This window comes from Tenrec ecaudatus, chromosome 8 (genome assembly GCF_050624435.1).
Source record: "Tenrec ecaudatus isolate mTenEca1 chromosome 8, mTenEca1.hap1, whole genome shotgun sequence".
Classification (NCBI taxonomy): domain Eukaryota; kingdom Metazoa; phylum Chordata; class Mammalia; order Afrosoricida; family Tenrecidae; genus Tenrec; species Tenrec ecaudatus.
The window spans coordinates 43,349,751-43,374,090 of record NC_134537.1 but is presented as its reverse complement, the minus strand read 5'-3'; the positions used below and the strand labels follow the sequence as shown (position 1 = coordinate 43,374,090).

The window sequence follows — 24,340 nt, the reverse complement described above, 5'->3', positions numbered from 1 at the left end:
TCTAAGTTGTTTCAGTTTTTAATATTCTCTGCTTTCTTTCTGATTGAGGTCTTTCTGTTTTGTCTAGTCGTTGCTCTCTAAAAGCAAATAAAAACACTGTGACAGCAAATCAAGCCTCCTTTAACAGCAAAGTTAAAAATATCAGAAAACAGCAAATGATGATAGGGGTCTGAAGAGATTGGAAGCCCTATCCCTTCTGGAGGAACTCTAAAATGGCGCAACTACAATGGAAAATGGTAGGATGCTTCCTTCTAAAGTGAGAACTAGAAATACGCTATGACCTAGGAATCCCGCCATGGGGTATAGCTCCTACATAAATAAGACCTGTGACAGGAATAGACATAGGTACACCATAGTGAAAAGACGGAAAAAACCCAAGTGCCCTTCAGTGGATGAACAGGGAAACTATGGTATATACACAGATGGAATATTATTCAACACTCAAGAAAAAATGAAGACTGGATAATACCTCATAAAATGGGAAAACCTGAGGGACATCATGCTGAGCGAAATTAGTCAAAGGCTAAAGGACAAATGTTATATGGTATCACTATCACCAGAAGTTAATAAAATGCTATACACAGAAATAAACCTTCTTTGAAAGTCACCAGGGCAGGAGAGGGAGGGAGAGTAAGTCACTACCTAGAGAGCAGACAGGTAGTAACTTCAGGAGATCACAATTGGAGATCCTAGACAGACCATGAGAAAAACAAGGCACAAACTCAATTATAAAAAATAGCAGGCTTACTAGTCTGACAGGGGCTCATAGAACCCCTGAGACGATGGTCTTAGTCCGCCTGCAGGCCTGGAATGGAATTTACCGCCCTCCCCTCTCCCCCGTGGTTCATCTGACAGGCCTATGACATGAACACGAAGAGTAGGGAGGTACATACCTTACAACAATCAACCATACATGATCAGAAAGGCAGCATTCCCCCAGAGGTAAAGCTCGGAAGGTATTAACAGACATGAAAGGGCGAGTAGAAACACCAGACAAGGAAGAGGGAGGAAGACTGTGGTTATTTTGTGGGGATTGCAATCTAGATTACAAAGTGTTACGCGTATGAACTGCTGAAGCCGTGACCAGTTTGTTTTTTCAACTTTCACCCAAATCACAATAAAAGGTTCTGAAAAGTAATCAGAACATGGAATGTATAAAGTAAGAATCTAGGGAAATTGGAACTTATCAGAAATGAAATGGAATGAATAAAGATCACTATCGTAGACTTTAGTGAGCTGAAATACACTGGTTATTAGCCATTTGGGATAGAACAATCTTATAATCTACTAAGAAGGAACGCCAAATTGAGGAGGCCATTTCAAAATCTATCCTGGGATACAACACTGTCAGTGGACAGGATCATATCCACACACCTACATTGTCTTGTGGGGCCTGCAATCAATGAGGGGCATTAAAGAAAATGAGTCAACTGTTGGCTGGAAAACCAATTTGCTCTATAAACTTTCACCCAGATCACACTAAAAAGTTTTAAAAGAAAGGAAATCCATCTACAGAAAGCATTCAGAAAGCTCAATTCTTTACCAACATTTCCAGAGCTACAAGGACTTCATGCAAAATTAACCCTTAAGGTTCTTTTACCTACATTTAAGGAGGCTGCATTCCAGAGAAGATGTCTTCTGAGTTTTTTCTCGTTCTCTCAGTTGCTGGTTCAACATTCTCACTTGCCTAAAGGGAAGTTTGAAGAAACATGAATGTCTAAATCCTGAGCTCTCTTGGAAGTGTGCATTTGACAACAGAGAAATAAAAAGCACCAGCAGCAGTAGGATACCAGAAGCCCACTCACCTCTCAAACAAGAAACAAAACCCATATAAACAAAACACCACTGTTAGGTGGTCTAAGACAATTAAAAGTAGTTCTGATGGCAGGAATTAGTTCAAAGAAGGCATACACACAGGTACCTCTGAGGATTAGTTGAGGCTAGTAATCGTTAGGTTTTTTGGTACCACTGTGACTCCTGCGGGAATATGTGGGTGGAGTTTAGTCTGTCAATCAGGTCACAGCTTGATTGGAGGGCCACCAAGATAAAGGTTTCGAGGCCTGCCTCTTTCCCTTTCTCCCTGATCAGACTAGCCTGCTGCTGCCTGAGTTAGCTGTTCTGCGCTACCTGTGGGTCGAGCCAACCCATGGATCGTAGATCGCTAAGCCTTGAGGCTCCATCTCGACCTGTTTCACAGTACTGTTGCAAAGCTGACTCCCACCTCCCACCAGCTTCTTCCTTGTCTGCATCCTTGCCCCTGGAGCAGCGGCCTGTGAGTTGGAAAAACCTTCAGTATATTAACTGTCCCATCAAAGTGAGTTGGACTGAGCCCTTGTACTGCTGTGTGGGTCAATTAGCTGTTGTCTTCCTTCTCTTTATATATATATATATATATATATATATATATATATATATATATATATATATCATAAGTGTCCTGGTTTCTCTATCTAGAGGACCCTGCCTAACACAAGGCTGAAAGAGGAAGGCCAGGAACGGATGATGGGGCAGGAGAAAACTTTTCACTATGGGATGACTCCCCTCCCTTTGTTCTGTTTTTGTCTTTCAATGAGTTCTCCTTTCCTTGTTTCTCTTTTCCTTCGCCCTCTTGCTATTTTCTTCCTTCTGTCTCCCTTCTCTGCATCTTTGTTACTGCAGTTGATTGTCTGCTTTCTTAAAGATCTGTCATTACTATAAACTTGGACTGGCTGGTATAAGATAATGAGACAAGGGGAAGATACAAGCCTATGCTTTGAATAATTTACATATTAGATGGAAAGGTTAATGCCTTCACTTAAGTAATGAAGATGTTAACAAGCAGCAACTTCCAAACATGCAAGGGGTCCTGGTGGCCCAGCGTACTAAGTGTTGGACTGCTAACCAAAAGGTTGGCGGTTCAAACCCACGAGCCAAACCATAGGAGAAAGATGAGGCTGTCCACTAACAAAAAAATGTAGTCATAGATTCTGGTCTCACCTATTGGGTTGCTATGAGCCCAAATGCATTTGATAGTTTTGGGTTTGTCCCCCTCCCCCCAATATGTAGCTGCTTCACAAAAAAGGAATAAACAAAAGGTACATAAAAATTAATACTTAAGAAGGTACCAGTGGTTTAAAACATCTGTAATATCTTTCCAGATCTGCCTACCCTCAACGCCCCCTCAGTTACTAGCAAGGCAATTCTGACTTGTGGCAACACTGTGTTTCAGAATAGGACTGCGCCCCATGCAGTTCTCTAAGACTGATTTTTTCAAAAGCAGAGTGCCAGGCCATTCTTCTGAGGCACTTCTGGGTGGACTCAAGCCTCCAAACCGCCTCTTAGCAGTTAGCAGATGTGCGAACTGCTGGGACTAGCAAAAGGATTCCATGCCAGAATTACTTACCTGGAAACATTCGATATTAGAATACTGATTTGTGTGTTTGAATCTACAATGATCGTGCCCTAACGCGTACCATTCACAGCTTATTAACTGGTGGATTAATCTGTTGGATTCAGAGCTAAACAGAATATATCCATACAAACAAACCCACCCAAACTAGTACAGGGATGCATCATTTAGCACGCTCCAGAAAATCTGTCTTGTGAAATAGGGCCTTAAGTGATAGGGACACGTGTGAACACCCTAATAAAACCTTTTGGGCACCTGCTTCCATCCAGCCTGTTCCCGCCGTGCTGCGGCTGCCAGAGCAGAAGAAGCCAGCAGGGGCAGCAGAGCACACCCAGCTCAGCGTGCTGCTCTGCCCACCTGTCCACCGGACAGTCAAAGAGCCCAACCCATGCTCTCTTCCTCACCTACCTGAATCTCACCTGCAAGTCCAGTGCTGTGAGAGTTTGGGGTGGGGTCTTTAAAATCACCAGGGGGTAAATAATAAACAAAAGGAGAGCTGCTTTCCCTTTAAAAACCAAACATCTTCAGGGACCACCGGTGGGTGTGTGCAGGGTGCTGTTGGCCAGCAGGGCGTATAAAACCAATGGATCCCTGCATGAGAGAGACCCCTCCCCAGGCCTGCCGTGGGGAAGGCATCCCTAAGCAAGACCTAGAGCCCACTGCTAAGGAAACAGCGGGTTTGAGGACATCGAAATCTGAAACCAGTTCTAAAACAATCTGGAAAAAAATCTTCCCTATCTATACAACAGACAAAACCAACACCATATAAAGAGTTCTCATAAGTCAGTAGCAATCCAGTAAAAAGTGACAAAAGAAAAGCAATTTCCTAAGATCTGGAAATGAAAATTGTTTAGTGTAATATGAAAAGCCATACATTCAATACTGGTGCTTTTTTAGCCAGCAGAATGTCAACAGTGGAAGGAACTAACACTCAGGGTAGTACGGACATGCAGAAATAAACGCGCTCACGCGGCAGGAATCTACTGCGGTGGCCATTCTGGATGGGGATTTGGAAGTATCGATTGGAATGTAAATGTTCATAATCTTTGACAAAGAATTCTACCTCTAGGTAATTTAGTGTCAGAAATCAGTGTATGTGTGCAAAAGTACGTACAGCCTTGTAAATGCACACAAGGCTATGCACAAGCAGTATTTAATAGCGAAAAGCTCAAAACAAACTAAAATGCTACATGAATTAAGGAACATCCGTACCAAGGAACACTAATGCATATGCATCAGAAAGATTAAAACACCCATAGGTACTAACATACTAAAAATCACCAGGACACAATATCAAATGAAAACAAGACAACAGGCTAATGATAGTATTGCGAATCCATGTATGTTTTTAAAAATATATTATGTGTATAGGCACCCCGGTAGCATAGTGGGTTATGCATTGGGGTAGTAAACACAGGGTCAGCAGTCTGAATCCCCTAATTTCACTGCAGAAGAACGATGAGGCTGTCGGCTCCTATGAAGATTTAAAGTCCCACAAACCCAAAGGGGCAGTTCTACTGTCCTTTAGGGTTGATGTGAGTCAGAATCTATTAGACTCAATATGATTCGGAATCTATTTCATGTGAGTCTGGTTTTCCTGGTATCCTGAGTGTGCACATATGTGTGTGTAGTTATAATATGCATAGACTGAAATAAAAGATTCTGGAAGCGAACATACCAATCTGTTAACAGGAGACAAGTGGAGACGGTATGAGTAAAGAGAAACATTCATGTCTCATTCTATACTGTTTTAATTCTAGAAGATATTAGTGAACAGTTAAAATTTAATGAAGGAATTCAATAAAATGGACAAATCCTCAGAAGCACACAATCTATGCAAACTGACTCAAAAGGAGAGTCTCAACAGAGCCTTAATAAGGGAAGAGATTGAATCAGTGAACAAAACCATGCAGCAAAGTCCTGGCCCAGATGGCTTCCTTGGGGAATTTGACCAAGATTTAGTGAAGGCAAAGGCCTCAAACACTGCCAACTTTATAATAAAAACTTGATTTCCCGGAATGCAGACGGAGAAAAGGAGTGATCAAGACCACCACCCAGAAAGCAGCTTCTGGTGTTCTCCCGAAACCTCTATGTGCTGAGCCCCTCTTGCACACAAGGGTTTCAAAGACGTCCGTGGGAAAACAATGGAAAATGGAATAAGGGAGTTTTTTAATGGAATTTTAGAAGCCTCTCCCCAAACAACTGTGTGACAGTAGCTTTGCTGGGCACTTTGAGGTATCACTGGTCAGCTTCCCCAGAGACAATCTATATGTCGCATCCTTCCCCTCCTCCTCCAGGAGAGCACTTCCCTAGTTCCACTAGAGTAACTGAAACTAAAAACCAAAGTGAAGATAACATAATGGAGACCAACATACAGAGGGGGACAAACTGTTCTCCTCCTGCCCTCGAGCATACATATCCATGGATACCAGTTCCTCCTCTCGACTCACAGAATGGGAGTCCTGACTCACGCCCACCTCCTAGAACGCCCTCCCAGACTCTGCGCCTCTATCGCGCCTCTGTCTTGTCAGCTGTGGCTTCTCCTTCTTTGCCAGATCGTGCTCCTGGGCTGAGCAGCACACTCCAACTGCTACCTTATTTAAGCAAACACCCCGTCCAATCAACTTTATCCCTAGCTATTCTCCCCCCTTTCATTCCCTGCTTTCAAAGCCAAGTTTTAAAAAGTGAGACAGTGACAGGAGTGGTGGGCTTGAGCAACAGAATTGTATGCGAATGGATACATTGGAAGGTGTTCAGATGTCAGTAAGATTATTGTTAAAAATTTTTCTATAAAAAATGACAATGAATTGTGTACATAAAATAGCAAAAAACAAGTTTCTAAAAAATGGATGTTACATGCACTATTTTAAAACAATGCTTTAAGTGTACTTGAATTTAATATTTTAACAAACGAAAAGTGCTAGCAGTACAATTACGTTTTTAGTCTATTATGATTTTTAGTGTAGCTTGAGTTGGAAATGACATACCATGCATGAGCGGCACATAAAGTGTATAATTTACTCAGTTTTGACATGTGACATGACAAGCCCATCACAATAAAGGTAATGGATATGTTTAACACCTCAAAAAATTGCTCATGACCCCCTTTTGAAGACTGAATTAGGTGAGGATTTATAGCTTAGATCATCATTTTTATGTTCAACAACTTATCAAACTCTCCAACTGCTTGTCCTGCTCCCTTTGCAGGGGGTGTGGGGTAGGCAGGCAGGGGCGGGGGCATCTCTTGCTTGTTGGCTATCACCTTCCCCTTCAGCCATGCTGAAACCTGTCTACCTCTAGTCGAGGTTGGCCAACTTTTGAGATAGAAGAAACATCCTGTCCCTCATAATTGAAAAATTACTCAAAAACCATAAACATAATTTTGCAAACAAATGAAATCATGATAATTTGAATGAGGTTCTTTAACTTTTTTCGATTTTACTTCAGAGCCATGTGTTCATACCAAGAGCCGCATCTGGCTTGTCTGCTGACACGGGGCCTTCCTTCCCCTTCCCTCCTGCTTTCCCCTCCCACCTGTAGAAACCATCGAAGTCTGTTTCTTGTGGTATGAAACTTTCACCTGCTTTAAAACAGCAGTGGCCTCATACATTTGTCCTTTGTGATCAATTTCACTCGGTACAATGTCTTCCGCTTCAGTCCACATCACAAATGCGTCACTGTTCTTTAATGCTGTGTAACATCCCATTGTGGGTAGGTTCCACTTTATCATCCATCTTCTTGCTATTGTGAATAGTGCTGAGGTGGACATGGGGTGCATCCCTCTCTGCATGCTGCGTTCCTTCTTTCTTTGGGGAGTATGCCCGGTAGAGGCATTGCTTGGTCGCTGGGCATTTCCTTTCCTGATTGAGGAAATGCTGCTATGTGCTTTCCACACGGTTCGGACAGTTTTAGCAGTATACAAATGTTCTCACCTCTCCACACCTCTCTTGCATGTTTTGTTCTGTGGGGGTTGTTTTGTTTGTATTTTTAACTTTGCTGCCAATGCTGAGAGGCAGTGTCTCCTTGTTATTCTGATTTACATCTCTTGGATAACTAGTGAGGACCAGCCTTTCTTCTGCATGTTTCTGCATGGCCATCTCAAGGTGTTTTGTTTTTTTTTTGGTGAATTGACTGTTCAGATCCTATGCCAATTTTTTTAACTGAAACATTCATCTTTTCCTTTTTTGCTGTTCAGGTGTAGTTTGCTATAAATTTTAGAAACTGCCCCTGGTCCAATGTCCTTGCCCCCAAATTTGTCCCTGCCCGTGGGTTCTCCTTTTACCCTTTCCATGTACAGTGTCTGTTTTGAGGAGGTCCTGCTCATCTATTCTGGATTCTGCTCTATGTTTTTTCATTACCCTTGACAGTGTGTTTACACCAGGTATTCGAGTCCCTCAGTTTGTCCCTACTTTCTCAGTGATAGTTATAGTTCAAGGGTTTACATTTAGGTCTTTAAAATACTGTTTATTATTTTCTGTGTATAGGATTTGTGTATCATTGATCAAAGTTATTTTCATACTTTTTATTTTTGGGGGTGCTACTCTTAAATAGTATTCATTTTGATTTTTATTTCAAATTGTTTGTTGCTAGTGCATAAACAATTGATTCTTGTATACTGATTATCCTGCAACGTTTACTAATTGCAATTGAATTCCATTTCTAGTTACTTTTCGTAATAGCCAAAGTTTTTCAACAAAGACTATGATGCTATTTGTAAATAAGACAGCTTCACTTATTAAGAAATAATGGGGCTCCTTTTTATTTATTTTCTTGCCTATAGTACTGTTTACAATCTCGAGAACAATGTTAAACAGAAAAAAAACTATTTGACGGTATCATTCAGATATTTTTCCTACGTTATATAGGGACAAAAACAAATAACCACACAGAATTTCTAAATAATGAGATAGTATTAAAATATTAGGGCATAATGTATTGAATTTGGATTACATGATTTCAACAATAAAAAAGTAAAAAGTGAATCCAGAACAGATAAACTTTAATATTTTTTACTTCAATAAACATTAATTTCTAAAAAGACTAAAATTAAGAAAATATCATATGAAAAGCATTGTTTAAATTTATATTGTCAACATTACTAATGCATCCTATTCTGTAATTGTAATGCCCATATTGTCTAATCTTTACTCAACATAAAAAAATGTCTAGACCCATCGCTGGCCCACTCCTTTATTTGAATTCATCTGTTAATTGATTGGACTTTGTCATGCAACAGGGTTGTTTGGGTTTTGTTTTGTTTTTTATTTTAAAGAAGCCCAAGAACGTAGGCACTACTGAGACGGTGACTGCGGCCTTTACCACACCAATAGGACAGCTGGACCGCAGATGAGATTTCTGGGGCCTTCTTTCTTCCTGTAGAACTTTGTGGATGCTCTTCTACGATCCTCTAGCAACTGCTACTGTGGGAAAGTCTGAAGACAGCCTGGTGTTTGCTCTTTCTTTTGGAGTGACCATAAAAAGTACTAGTATCGATTCTTAAGGTATACTAACTTTACCAGCATGTCTTTGTGTTGACTATTTTGCAGTTTTTCTGGGACCTGCATGTCCTCTTAATCAGACACAAACCTTAGAGTAGTACATTTTCCTTTCTTTGCATACCTCTTAATAATGTTTCTGATCCATTTGTTCGCTTCTCTTTCCCAGGAAGATGAAATTATACCAATATGCATCTCTTTTATCTTCTCTATGTAGCATGTTAAAATAGTAATAGTTCTGAGATCATTACTGTCCATGTTGACTTGTTCTAGATTATCCACCATGAATCGAGTTACTTAGCCAGTACTTATTAAAGCGAGTGTTGAGCACAATTCTCACTGGAGAAAGAGCAGCAGACAAAAATGCAGCCTTCGTATGGCTTAGGTTCCAGTGGAATACACTACCCCCTGGCTTCATCTTCTTTGCTAGTAATCTTTTTGTTGTTTTTAATATGGTTTTCCTTTTGGTAACATTTTTCTTGTCCTTTCATTTTCCTAAGCTTACCTAGTTTTTCCTTTTCTTCTACTGGTTTAGCTTCATTTAGCAATCTTACTTGAAAGGAGATACTATTGCTTTTCATTTCACAGAGGCTCTGGAATACTGCCAGTTTTTCCTATAAAAAACAATTTGGTCACTTGTTTGATGATGCGTATAGTAGACCCATCTACACACGTCTTGTCTGCTTGTTTATTTTGAATGTTAAACAAATCCCTCTCCTGTCATTTTCTCCTCCTGTGGCCTCTGTGACATCAGTCTCCAATTCAGCTGCTCCTTCCCTTGCACGGTCCTTCCAGGGCTGCTTTTCTTCTGTTCCTTCCGTCAACAGCTGTCATTCCATGACAGGTCACCCTTGGCTCTGTTCACACGCCACGCTTGCCCCAATGAATTCAACGGAGACGTAGATAGTATGCTCCCTCGTCGTACAGTGTGTGGAACACTGGGCCGCACTCCAGCAAGGACAGGTGAGGCAGCTGCTTCTGTCGCAACGACAGTCTTGGGAACCACGTTGAACCGTCTACTCGGTCCTAGCAGGTTGCTTGTTTTCATCTCCAGGGCCTACAACAGTGCTAAATATATAATAAATGCTTCATTTTTTTAAAATGCTGACTGAGCAGCCCCATGTATATTTGATCCTGAATCTCAGGGTGGGCTTGTACGTGACACATTCAACATGCCTACATCTTAGCTCACTGGCGCCCCCTTTACCAAATAAAGCAGACAAACAGGTTCTAGAGGACTGGCGCGACCACCTGTCATTTTCATCCTGCCTTAGTACACAGTGCTCTCAAATCTAACTTGACACCAGGACCCGGACTTCCCACAAATGCTAGGGCACTCTCTGGTTCCATGGTTCTTAACTGGTACCTCCAGTGAGAAAGTAACATGTGCCTTTCTAACCTCAACTGCAGATGCGCGGGAGCTTTGGGTGGTCAGAATGGCTGGGGACACAACAGACATGCCATGCGTGGAGATCAGAGAGGTGTAATGCTGGGCACTTGTTGGGACCCCACGTAACACACAGTCCAGCCTACAATGCCCAAATTGCTATGGGAACAACACATGTCTTACTTTTTAAGCCACAAGATGGCAGTGTGCTCTAAGAATGTTTTCTAAACGTCCACACAGGAAAACACGCACTTTGATGGAAAACGATGAAAAAGACTTTGAAATGAGACGATGCAGTCCAGTGGTCACTTGTAAGGGAGCGTGTGAATGATGGTCTCCCCGTGAAACAGAAACAAGCGGCACACAAAGCCCATGCAGTGCGGACACCCTCATTCCGCAGAATCGAGCAGGTCTCACAAACTCTTCCTTTCTCAGGAAGTCCACGTGTTAGGAAGCCGAGCCAATGACAGTGGCACGCACGCGCGGTAGCACAGGACCACAGGGCTCTAAGGGGAGAGCGTGGCCACCGAGCTGGGGTCACTTCGAAAAGCCCATTACAAGCAGCAAGTCTCATTTTCCAGAGTGGCTTACTGTATGTACTCAGTGCAAGCCGAGTTGTTCAGCACACTTTTGTGTTAAAAAGTCCCCCAGTTTTTGTTGGTAAAATTAGGTGCCTCAGCTTACACGTGAGTACATACAATATATATTAGCTTTTGAAATGTTCTCTACTTGTTTCAAAGAATGGAGATTAGAACCACTGACAGTTCCCACTGGGACGATGCTAACTAGATCATAATCTGAAACTAAGCTCCGATGTGCTTCTTTATGAAACCAATAATTTATCATATCTTTAAACAAGGGATTATTGTTTGTTTTGAAGACTTACTTAATTGCTACTTAATTGTTCCACAAAACACACCTTGAAATGAGGCATATAGAAGCCAATCTCTACGTCCTAGCAGAGATAGTGCAGAAGTCTTTGCGCACTAAAATCAAACTGCCTGGGTTTGAGTCGTGACGATGCCAACTCACAGTGACGTGACCTTGGGCAACTTAAATAACCTTCCGGTGTGGTGTGTTGGCTTCTCTGTGTGCCAGGAGATTAACAAAATGCCCACCTCACAGGCTTGTTGTAAAGATTTTAAGAGACAACAAAGAAAGAACAGCAGTCCTTCACACACACACACACACACACACACACACACACACACACACACACACAGGTTTGATAAAACTCCTGGGAAAATAGAATTTAAAAATTTCCCGGAACTTTTTGAAGCTTCCTCAAACACGCTGCTTGTCATCATCATTATTGGGGGGGAGGGGGGTATAGGGATCCCTTAGGGCAGAAATGAGTGACTTATTAACATAATTTAAAACCAGCAACCTCTTCTTCTTATCCCAGAATCCAGAGACTAGAGAAATCCTCCTGAATCATGACATCTCAGCAGGCACTGTCCCTCTGCAGGCTCCAGATCCATAAATCTAAGCCACCTACATTAGGAGTGCCATTCTGTTGTCTCCTAAGTGTTGGGGCCTCGCTTGTCTAATGTCTACAGCTGCCGAGATGGCAATGTCCTCTCAGGCCCCAACCACCCCGCCGGGCTGCACAAACAGCTGAAATCTGCTCCAACGTTCCGCAGCTCATTGTAATCAATGGACATCGCAACAGTGCCCCTGGTGCTCACCTGGGGATTGGTAGATGCTACATCACTCCCTTTTTCCCAACACTTGATCTCTGGGTTACGATCTTTCCGTCAAGAATGTAATTTTTTTTTAAAAAGAATATAATTCCACCATAAATTAAGATGGACAAAAGAGAAAGGGGAAAACAATCTGAGAGCTAATGATTTTTCTCTCTCTGCACGTGGCGGGGCTGCTCGTGTTCGACCACCTCAGCTTCTCTTTCCCGCTGGACCCTGGGATGCATGAGGAGAGGACAGCGCTGAGACCCTTCCAGCAGGCAGGCCACGTGGCTTGTTGACTTTTCATCTACAAAAGAGCAGCTCCAGTGACATTTGGACTGCTGGGTTGAGACAGGTACGAGTCGGTGTGTCATAGCCAAGTTCCCTTTCCTTGAAAAATACACACTAGGAGAAGACACTGGCCTCCCAAGATGAAGGAAGCCTCAATCCTGAGCCACACACAGACCCAGCTGGGGCTTGACCGGAGCGAGAGTGGACGCTGGCAGCGCTGTGCCACTGTCCCTTTGGCACTTAGACTGCACTCGCTCTGGGGGACTTCCCCTCCCTCTGCAGGACAACCAGCCAAGCGACAGGAGAGCGGGACAAGGCGGTGGGAGAGTTAGAGCATACTGGTCATCTTCGGAGAGTGGGGAGGAAACAGCTGGGTCCCTCTGAGACAGCAAATCTGCTTCCTCAGGGAGTCTTGGCTCCGCCCGCTGGCACCTTCGTGCTGGCGCGTCTTGGCAGACAAGATGAAGACATTTAGGAAGCCCTTCTTACCGACGTAACTGAGCATTTTCACTTCTTAGTGGCTGCATGGCCAGCGCTATTTCAACTTGAATGTTAGTGTTGCCACTGACTGCTGGAAGCAGTAGCACGCACGCCTCCACTTCTGAAACCAACCTGTGAATTTCTGAATCCCCTATAAAAGGCAGAAGAAATGAGTAAAATTAATAGTGCAATTGTTCTTGGGTCAGGTCCCTACTATGTCAGGAGCCTTGAGCCCACGAACTGCTCCTGTACAGATGGACAGCCTTGGAAACCCCCAGGGGAGACTCCATCCTGCGGGGTTGCTATGAGGTGGAATGGACTTGAAGACTCGTTCATTTTAGGTTTTTATTAGTATTCATTAGCGAAGCTTTTAAAAATAGGTATGCATCTACTTACTATATATAAATTCAACTCTACTCTACAGGTCACAGTTTCCTCTTTCCACTGAGAAGAATTCTAAAGCTGCTACGGTCAGTTAATTAAAGATTAAGCATAAATCACAGGGTCACTATATTAGCAACTCCCTTTAGTTAAAGAGTCTAGTAAAAAGGTAGCTTACGAATATCTACCAGCTTCTATTTACCCGAGGACAAAATTGGAGCTCTATTACTGCTTATCATAAAACATTTACAACACAATCTTTAATTCGGTAATGACCAATCATTTACCTTAGGTGATTCATTTGGCAAAGCAGTGAGCATGAGGGTCTGTGAGCTAGCAGGTTTCACTGTTTAATTTTAAATACTAGGTTCGATCTAGCCCGCCGTGCCACTTGTGCTCCTGCTGTTAGCTGTGGGCGCAGAGGCTCTTGGGCATGGCCAACAAATACAGGTGCGGGCACAGACTCATTTCCTTTCGTCCCCTGCTCCCTCCTTTTGGTTTCCTCACTCCTCTTTAAACTACCTGTGACTGAAAACATTTAAGAATTGTAATAATACTGCATGCTAGCCAAGCGTAGCAGAAAACATCTCTCCTAGGTTATAAAAAACAATCAATTCTGTAAGATGTTTTAACACATTGATAGAAGATACACAACTGTGGCCGACTGCCAAGAAATCCTTCACGAAGCCCATACAGCGTAGCTGAACTGAGGGGCTCTGGGAACAGAGGCCTGGGCACCACCTCTTTCTGGCAATATAGCAGCATTCTAATTATTTAACTCTTCAAAACGAATGTAAAATACCTCATAAATAATACATCGACGCTATGCTAATATTTGGGGCTCAGTAGCTGATCTGGGTTCCTTCATGATCAATGGTGGTCCCAACAGAGGAGGGTTCAGTGAGGTGGCGCGCAGGACCTGGCGCCCAGCTGGCGTCCACTGTGCAGTAGACGAGAGCTGTAACTGCGACTGCTTCTTTATCACCACGACGGAAATGCAGCTGAGAACATGCGAATGCGTTAAAGATCTGAGAAGGCGGCAACTGGCGCACACGTACGCCTTTGGATGAATGGGGCTGTTTTCTTTCAGCTACATTTGGATTTGGGGATGTCGCTGCTTTGTGGTCATTTGGTAAATATTATTCAGTCAGTACTTCCACAACCAGGCTCTCAGGAGAACACATCTGCCGCAAGCTTGGAGAAAGCGCGGTACGCGCCAGAGTGCAGACACCACGCTCATCCGTCACAGAAGTCCGTCTGCCTAGGGCGTTTTTCATGATTTGACTTTACAAATTCCCGAAAGTAAGGTGCAAAGAGCATTCCCATAGAAGGGAGATTTCTTCCACTGACAGGTGGTTACTACAGACATGATGGAGAGATTTCTGTACTTATTTCATGTGGGGCAAATAATCAGTCCATTCCCGAGAATTCATCAACTTCAGGGGCCTCCTATTCCTAAAATTTGGTCTGCACCAATTCTCTTTGTTCTATCTTTTCAAGGTCACTCTGGGATCAAGCAGATGACTAAATACTTGACATTCCAACACATTTCAAATTGCTGGGGCAGGGGAGGGGTTGGTTGGTGGTGCGCGTGAGGGTGTGGATTCAAAACTTGAGAAGATAAAACACGCAGACCTATTTCCTTCTTTGCATCAGGCACAGAATATATCCCACACTCCACCCTGACTATTCTACCTTTAAATGCCGGCTGTATAAGATGACACTGCTCATTAGCATCTGACCAAACTACAGAAGAATATAGGGAGGGCTCTCACCTTGGTCAGCTGCCAGAGCCTTGAGCTCTCCCAACAAATACTTGATCATTCGAACTCTCTCTGTCGTCTGGTTGACGTTTTTTGCCTTCTGTGCGTCCTTAACCGCTTTTGCCTCTCGCACACGTGTGTTCGAGTCCTTGCTCTCCCTGGCGTCTTCGCCAGTGTGTTCCCTGACACAGTTTTCTTCTCGAGTGGCCAAGAAAGCTGGCTTACATCGCTTGGGGCTTTGTTGTGTCTGACTGTCCCGATGAGTCTCTTTTCCATGAGAATGCAACAGAGACATGTATGTTTGGAAGTACTTTAGTAGGTCTGCTTCCTTAGAAACTGCTGGTTGGGGCAGAAATCCGTTAGCATGGCCCAGGTGCTGGCAGCCTGGGATCACAGGTGGATCAGCCCTGGGCATGCTACATGGAGCCCCGAGACTAGTATTGAAGGAATTCCTTAGAACATCCGAAGTCACAGAAACCGCTCCACCTTCTGATGTGAACTGGTCATCACTCTCAGTCTGCACTTCCTAAAGGAAGGGAAAAACAGAATGCTATTAGTTCTTTACGAGGTGAGCGATGACCTGCAGGCTGACACTGCAAGTATCAGAAAGTGACTTTCTCCAGGATGGAGTTACAGATGGCCCCACCAGCAGGCTGGACTCTTTCTCAGGAAAAGTACTGTCAGTTTTATCAACCTTAAGCAGCTCACTCTCTAATATAGATACATTGCAAGGCTGAGACGAAGACAGGGCAGTTTGCAGATACTGCAAATAGCTTCAAGGCACCAAAAATTATTTGTGCTCAACATTTGCACTTTGGGAAATTAAATGAAAATAAACTCAGATACACAAAAAGCTTTCCACATAAAGATACATACAGAAATCATAGTATAATTCTGGCTGCTATCTACATGTCTGACCACAGGGGAGCAGTTACCCCAGGCTCTGGTATATCCACTAACTATAGCAATAACCACTCATTAAGAATTTACAAGAGGCATAGCTTAATAGAGAAATATGCACATAATAAAGTGCTAAGTGACAAAAACAGTACATAAAACGATATGAAGCTTAATTATAATTGTAATTTTAAAAGAAAGCAAACTTAACAGTAACCACTAAAGAAATCAGAAAACAAAGCCTTACTGAGAATAAAATGCTTGAAAAAGTACTATACCGCTGTGTTATCAGAAACTGTGCTGGGGGGCGGGGGGAGGGAATTCTTTTTCCTGTCATTCTCTATCCCGGCCCCAGGGCACCTCCCACACCCCTCTGCGCTTACTACTCTAGCACTGTGCTTAACAAATAGGCGTCGTTTCTAATAAAAAACAAACTTGAAAACATAGTGATGACAACCTGCTGCATCACTGAGAAAAAGGCAGCTTCGTGGGTTGGGATACGAACAGCAAGGTCAGCGGCAGTTTAAAGCCACTAGCCACTCTGAGAGAAGTAAGACCCTTCCTCTCCTGAAAAGATCTGTGCCGGTGTGAGCAGGGGCACTTCCAACCCTGCCCCATGGGCCAGACGGGGCTCGGCGACTGTGAGCTTGGGTACGAATGCTGCACTGAGATAGAATTAGCATGTCCGACTTTCCTTACTGGGATGACCATTTCTACACGCAAATAACTCACTAGGTAGTATAAAAACGGTACCCACAGAATGAACCATTGGAGGGCAGGGTGGCCGCTGAGGTGACAGGACGGGGGTGGAGGTAGATAAGCCATAACTAGAACGTGGAGTTGCCTGAGATTCTAAAAGGTAAAAAGGAGAAAAAAACCACTCATGCCTCATATTACTTATACAATAGCCAGGCAATTTCATTAAAGCTTGCAGTCATGCTTTTAAAACACTGTTCATACTAACCAGAACCAGAAACAGTAGGGCAAGGTATACCAGGAATTCCATTAGGGCCGTTCTTTGAAGCCAAGTCATTCATCAGTGACATCTGAGTCTGTACATGCTCACAGAGGGCTTGGTAGATTATGGGTGAATACATTCTATAATGATCTTGTAATGACTGATTCTGTGCTATGTCTGATGAGTCTTTTTCATTTCTAGCAGAAGCTTCATTAGATAGCGGCTGCTTATTATCTGAAGATACTAATATAGAGAAAGGAAAAAAATTATTTAAAAGTCATTCTTCAAAACATTTAGAACAGGATCTTGGGATAAAAGGACTCTCAACATGATATACTTCACAAAAAGGCTTTGCCACTTTTTCACCCATAAGGAAAATTATTTTTCAATATTTTGAATTTGAAAAGCCTCAATTTCTTTTTCAAAGCAGGGAGATAATAAAGTACATCCCCAGTCAAAAGTTATCAATAATATTCTTGACTCTCTCTTAACTGCTATTGGTGGGATTTCTTCTTCAATTACTTTCTGAGGCAAAGAGCTGTCGAAGGCGCTACACTCTCTGAAAATCCAATGTCTATGAATCCTCCGTGTTGCCCCTAGTCCAGTTCATACTCCCCAGGAAACGGGAACAGGAAAGATAGAGCATCTGCAGTGATTCTGATGCTTTCGCTGTGGACAAAATCAGCGTGGAGAGATTTCCAAGAGAAAAAAAATGGGTTTCTAACTATCATTCCAAGACCCCCAACTCAAGTGTTTCATTCTCGCCAGGTCAAGCTGGCCACCCAACAGGCCTTCCTCCCCGTGTTATGATATTGCGCAGGGTGGTCCACCGTCTTCCACTCAATTCTACCCATTCCCTGAGGCCCAGCTAAGGATGTGGCTCTTCTCAAAAGCCTTCTCCTCTCACCCCATCTAGTGATTGCCCTGTACAAATCATGCTACCTGTACCTGCTACCTGTACAAATCATGCCCCCTTATCTTCTCATTCTCTCGTCCCTCTGCCCCAACTATCAGTTTCCTTAGGCAGGGCTGGCTGAATCTCGTAATTTGCTATTTCCTCCCACAGAGCCTGGGATTATATGTACAAAACAGAAACCTGGTATTAATAAATTAATAAATGGAAAACACAAAGTACGACTACTCTATTGATCAGTAGCAAAATCTGAATTGTATTTCCTTAATAACATGCCTTTCTGAAAAAATTGTTGAAGACTACTGACAGCAGTCAGAGTTATTGGAGATCACAGGTTAGACAGGAAACAGAAATACGTGGTTTTTGGCATTAACTAGCAAAGACAGATATACATATGCTATGACAGCAATTCTACTCCTGAGTATATACCGAAAAGAAATGAGATCTTTTGTCTACTGAGAGATGTGCAGAACAATACTCCATACGCTTTTATTACCAGTATTCCCAAACTGAAAACATTCAAATTGCCATCAATAACAGGCATGGGTAAATATGCAAATTGTGCTATGGGGTAGCTAGGAGCCCGGGTGGCATAATAAGTACGCACTGGGCTGCTAACTGAGAAGTCAGCAGTTCAAACCCACCAGCCAGTCCTCTGGAGAAAGCCAGGGCTTTCGACTCCCATTAAGAGTTACAATCTGCTTCCTCCCCGCAACTACCATGATGCGAATTCTACCTTGCAGGACTGGATAGGCCAGAGGTTGTACACTGGTGCATATGGGAGCCGGAGGCACAGGGAATCCAGGGTGGACGATACCTTCAGAACCAGGGGTGTGAGGGGCAATGCTGGGAGAGTGGAGGGTGAGTGGGTTGGAAAGGGGGAACTGATTACAAGGATCCACATGTGACCTCCTCCCTGGGAGATGAATGGCAGAGAAGGGGGGGAAGGGAGACTCTGGATAGGGCAAGATATGACAAAATAACAATCTGTGGATTATCAAGGGCTCATGAGGGAGGGGGAAGCGGGGAGGGAGGGGGAAAAAAGAGGACCTGATGCAGAGGGCTTAAGTGGAGAGCAAATGCTTTTAGAGTGATTAGGGCAAAGAATGTAGGATGTGCTTTATACAATTGCTGTATGTATATGTGTGGATTGTGATAAGAGTTGTATGAGCCCCTAATAAAATGTAAAAAAAGAAAAGAAAAAAAAGAAAATGATTAGGGCAAAGAATGTACAGATGTGCTTTATACAATTGATGTATGTATATATATGGATTGTGATAAGAGTTGTATGAGCCCCTAATAAAATGTTTAAAAAAAAAAAAGAGTTACAATCTCAGAAGGGAACAGGGCCAATCCTATCCTGTAGCGATGGGAATGGGTGTACAATTAAATAAATTGTGGTTTGCAATGAAACATAATAGCTCACCGCCATAAAGTTAATTCCTACCCACAGTGACCTATAGAACAGGGTAGAACTGCCCCTGTGAGTTTCCAAAACCCTCTTTACAGGAGTTGAAAACCCAAGGAGCAGATGTTGGTTTCAAACTGCTGACCTTGCAGTTAACTACTCAACTCGTCACCACAACACCATCAGGGCATTTCACGATAACAATGAAAAATAACAACTTATTGACATATACAACTACTTGGATGGCCTTAAAACGAAACTTTGGTTTTATGAAATATGTCAGTACATAATGTATGATTCTAATTATATCAAGTTCACAACCAGGTAAAATTAGTCATAGGAAATAGAGGTCAGATTCACAGTCACCTAGAGATGAGGGTATGGGTCATGGAGATGGTGGTAACACAGATACCAGCTGGCAGAGTCTCACAGGGTGCTGAAATCATTCAATCTTTATCTGGGTAGTTACCACATGGGTGCATTCACATGCAAAAAATATTATCATGGAAACTGATGTACTTGCTTTACAAGAGTTACTCATCAATTAAAAAAATTACTTGAAAATGCACGGAATGCTTCAATATCAGCATTTAATAAAGATAATAGTGCATCAAGAAGAAAGACATTGCTGAAAGTACAAAATGTGTGTGTAAAAGCAAGATCAAAAAAGAGCTAACAGCAGATTATATACCATAACCAGTAGAGAAATGGGGGAAATATGGACAAGGTTGTGAACCGACTGCCCACGTGAGTAAGGTTGGTGACTCAAGCCTTGCCTTTGGACTGTGGTGTGCTGGCTTTTGAAAAGCTCTACTCCAATGAATGAATGCCCTTCCTAGGCCAGCTGAGTCCCAGACGTCACTAAGAGATGGGTAGAAGAATGTTCTTAACATTTTATTAGTAGCAGCTCCAAACCTGAAATGCCCAAATAGCCATCGGTAGTAGAGATTGGTAGCTAAGTTGTGATATATGGCAAATTACTATCTTCCAGGCTTCTCATTATCAGCAAAAGGCGGTAAAGAGTACCTACCTCAAAAGGTTCATCTCAAAAGGTTTTCTTACTCTCACCTTTTTTCTCAAGAAGAAAAAGAAGTCCAGAGGCATGAAGCCTTGGGACACCAAGTAGAAGACATTAGGTAACCTCTCCCCAGTGTTAAGCTCACTGCCTTGGAAAGTACTTGATTTCAGCTCAGAGCAAGCCTGGGCAGAGAACTGCTCCAGTGCGTGTCCGGGCACAGGAGTAGAGAGCCTCATCTTCCCCCCAGGAAGGGGAGTTCAATCTACTGAGCCTGCAGTTGGAGCCCACAGAACCCACTGCACAGCTTACTGAGCCCGAAAGCTTGCCTACTGCCGGCCTAGGACAGGGAGTGCAGCCGCAGGACTACAACACTCCCTGCCACGAGACCATGCTAACTCATAGCACCCTACAGGGCACAGCAGACCTGCCCCGTGGCTTTCTGCGGCCCAAGTCTCTATGGGTACAGAAAGCCTCATCTTTCTCCCATGCAGCTGCTGGTGGTTTTGAACTGCTGATCATGTGGTTAGCAGCCACCAGGGCTCCTTTTCAAAAGGAAGCGCATCCAAGTCAAAATGGAAGCAATGGATTGCCAACCAAAGTCATGATCTAATATTCCTTTAGCAGTGTGTTTTCTTAATTCATTTCTTTTTTCATGTGACTCCTAGAGCCTCAGTGTTTCTCAGTTGCCAACCAAAAAGTGAGTGCTTCCCACCCACCAGCCGCTCAGGGGGAGACAGAGAAGGCACCCCGCTCCACAGAGATTTTCAGCTGTGGGAGGCCTGCGGAACAGTTCTGCTCAGTTCTCTCTGCTTCAATAAATCAACTGGATGGTAGTGGGTTTGGGTCTTATTTCAACAAAGCTTGTTTTGAGAATTAGAAAAGGAAAAAACAGTTATAAAGAACTTAAGTAAATGTCTAGCGCTACTTAAGAACTCAATATTTTATCTATTGCCAAGTCTTTAGATGAATAAATATTTCATAATCATAAATTTTCTCACCTCATATCAATATGTACCCAATACCTCTAAGTATGTTCCTGCTAAGAAGGTGATTAAAACCCAAAGTGTCAAGTTCCTCTTCATTATCTGAACAGATGAACTACAACAAAAATGGTTAAACACATTTCAGCTGAAGTATGTTAGCTGACTGGAAACCCAATGGGATAATAGAGAAAATGGAAAAGTGCCCACCAACACATTTCAATGTTGACTCGACTGGTGAAGGGCGAGGTCAGAGCAGCCCTATGTCCGTCCACCACAGACTGCAGGCCAGCAAGTGCCAACTGCATCACGCCAGCCCTACACACACTGGATCTCATTTCTGTTCAAGGATGATATGTGGCCCCTTAAAATAAAGATGGTCTGGTTTGAGCCGTTCTCAGATTTCACACTCCCATTCCCAAGCACTGGCTCTCAGTCACTTCCTCTTCAAAGGGTATTCTAGGCAGTCTTTGCGGAGGCTGGGCTCTAACTGTGTGCCCCTCTGCCAGCAAATGTCATCCTCCACATACACAAATGAGTGCCAAACAGACTTCTTGAAAATCTAAGCTTTAGGAAGCCATGGCATGCTTCAGCCCATTTTAAACACTGGGAACGTTAAAAGCCTGCATTTAAAGATGCAAAGCTGTCATACTCCTAGCCCCAGTCTAAGAATAATGAATGCTTAAGACATGGTCCTGCTCAGTGCTCACCCTCACGATAGGATCAGTGAACACATGAGTGCTATAGCAGAGTTGGTGAAGAAACCAGATGGTGCCTGCTAACAGAAAGAACAGAGTCTGGGGTCTTAAAGATTTGTGTTCAAACAAGCAGGCATCTAAGTGAGGCGTCAACTTTAAGTCCACATGGAAGAAGCACACCAGTCTGTGTGATCCAAAGACTGTAAATAATAAAGCCCAAATATGAAGAAGGGGGTGGTATCAGAGCTTAAACTGTGAACATCCGGTTTGCAGAAGGCTATAGATGTGAGTGGAAGTCCAAAATCCATTTGCAGGGTCCCCCCATGCATTCAGCCAATGGTAAATCCCTCTGACCATAGCTCCGGGAAGTGAGTGGTCTTGTTATCAGGGCAAGAACACTATAAACTCGATGATGGCAGATGTAGTGAAGCTGAAATGTAAGAGCTTATCATCTGATCTCCCTTCTGACCCATTTCACATTTGTTCTAGCTTTCAATATTTTGTTTTTGTTGTTGTTCTGCTTTACTTTGCTATTGTTGTTAGTTTTATTTTTATTTTTCCCCCCTGAATATGAAATACAGGGTAGGTAACTCTAGAAAGACAGTAACTGAATTAATGGTTTCTTTGGGGTTAGGCAGGGGAGATTGGGGGAGGGGGAACAGGGAGCTAATAACACTAAGTACAAGAAAGAAGGAAATATTCTAAAATTGATTGTGGTGATGATTATACAACTCTTATTAATGATTGAACTACTGAATTGTACGATATGCCAATAAAAAGTTAAATAAATAAAGCATTCAGAAAAATAACTCATGACAGCTACTAGAATAGTTATAGAAAATATTGCATTTATGTTACAACTGTACAATGTTAAAAGAAGCAAAACAGACCATCACCATCCACAGCAGGAGAAGGAGCCTGTTCCTACACCCTGAGTCTAGCACTACTAGTTGGGACTGGCTGGGCAGCAGGGAGTTGGTATGGTTACTGAAAGCGAGCCCACATGAAGGAGCTCTCCCTTGCTCTTGTTTCATCACACCAAAACACTTTCCAAAAAACAAAAATTATGTAACTGATCAGGATACTGTCAGATGAAACTTATTTGTAAACCATAAAACTCATGTGCATTTATTTATTTAGTCCACGAAATGCATCTACTTGCATGCTACCTGGGTGCCGTTCCACTGTCTGACAGCAGGAAAATTACTGGCGCCCAAATACAGAACAAACATCTAATGTAGAGGAGCACTGTGGATTTTAATGGTCGATCACAATTTGAGATACACAGAAGAAAACCTGGCTGGCCTTGATGGGGGACAATCAGGGTTCACAGTTCTGCCCGTGGTGGCTTGTTTCTTCCAGGTGAGGGAAGCAAAATCAATTTTGTTTTCTGCCAAATAAATTCAGTGTATTCTAACCAAGGTGCACTGACTTGACTCCAGAGACACACAACAGACAGGTAGGTCACAAATAGGAAGTATGTGAGGATGTTCCAGAAGCGCGTCAGCACACTATAGTAAGGCAATGTGTGTTCACATTTACATGATAGACAGATAAGGGCTTAACATGCTTTAATTGATTCATTAGCACTAGGATGACAGGACGTGTCACTTTGACATCTTTCAATTTCCTCAGTGAAAATGACAGAAACCGTTTATATTTACCTCCTAGCACTGATGCAGGTAATGAGACAAATATGCGTCAAATGCAAACCACCTACCGGGGAGGGAGCTGAGCCACCACTCCCAGCTGTTCCCATCAGGGCTACAATGTGGGGCAGAACCTCAAGTTCTTGAAAAAGCCAGGCTTACTAGATTGGTTGGGACTGGAGGACTCGCCCCAAGACCACTGTCTTGAGATATTCTTTTGCCTTGAACCAAAACCAGCCTGCAGTCATCTTTTAGCTAAATAGCAGACTGGCTAACAAAATCAGGAGTACCACCCAGGAATATTGTGCTCCTTTCAAAAACCATCCACATGAGACCAAATGGTCAACAATGACCCTAAAACAGAGAGGAGACTCTAAGGGGACAGGAATTCGATGAACAAAACAGGAACAAGCAGAAAAGCCACGGTGAGCCTGCCCATGCAGTGTGAAGAGTGTAACCAGTGCCGATGAACAGCTGTGCAGAAACTGCTGCATGGGAACCAGCACTGCTGTGAAAAACCTTCCCCCAAACGCAATTTTAACAAAAGCAATGGATTCCCTATGCTCATTGTTCCTCAGCTATAAGTCAAACTCCATCCCATGCGCAGCCTCCCTGTGGCCCCGTTACAACCATAGGGGCAGAGGAGGGGAATCCAACATGAATACGTTGACATACATACATGCTGCTTGCTGTACACCAGGAGTAATCAGGTCCTTTGTCTCTAACCCAAGAACTTTATATCTCCTGCCAACATCCATGACATAGTAACAGACTACCATACACACTTGAGTATAAGCCGACCAGAATATCAGCCGAGGCACCTAATTTTACCACAAAAACTGCATTAAAAATGTGCTGGATCCCCCCCCCCCAAATTATCATGACCCCAATTCTACCTGCGGACCTGGTTAGACCAGAGGATGCACAGCGGTGCAGTAGGGATCTGGAA

General features: G+C 43.1%; 1 protein-coding gene across 1 annotated transcript in view; it reads right to left on the bottom strand.

Annotated features, from left to right (window-relative positions):
* The window catches only part of CCDC14 (coiled-coil domain containing 14), a 45,445-nt gene that overhangs the window by 8,802 nt on the left and 12,303 nt on the right, over positions 1-24,340 (bottom strand). Inside the window, exons 6-10 of the mRNA XM_075556316.1 lie at positions 16,732-16,968; positions 16,525-16,619; positions 14,883-15,396; positions 12,736-12,877; positions 1,605-1,687 (exon numbers count right to left, since the gene is read on the bottom strand). Coding sequence (XP_075412431.1) covers positions 1,605-1,687; positions 12,736-12,877; positions 14,883-15,396; positions 16,525-16,619; positions 16,732-16,968 — 1,071 coding nt within the window. The remainder of the gene's footprint in view (positions 1-1,604; positions 1,688-12,735; positions 12,878-14,882; positions 15,397-16,524; positions 16,620-16,731; positions 16,969-24,340) is intronic.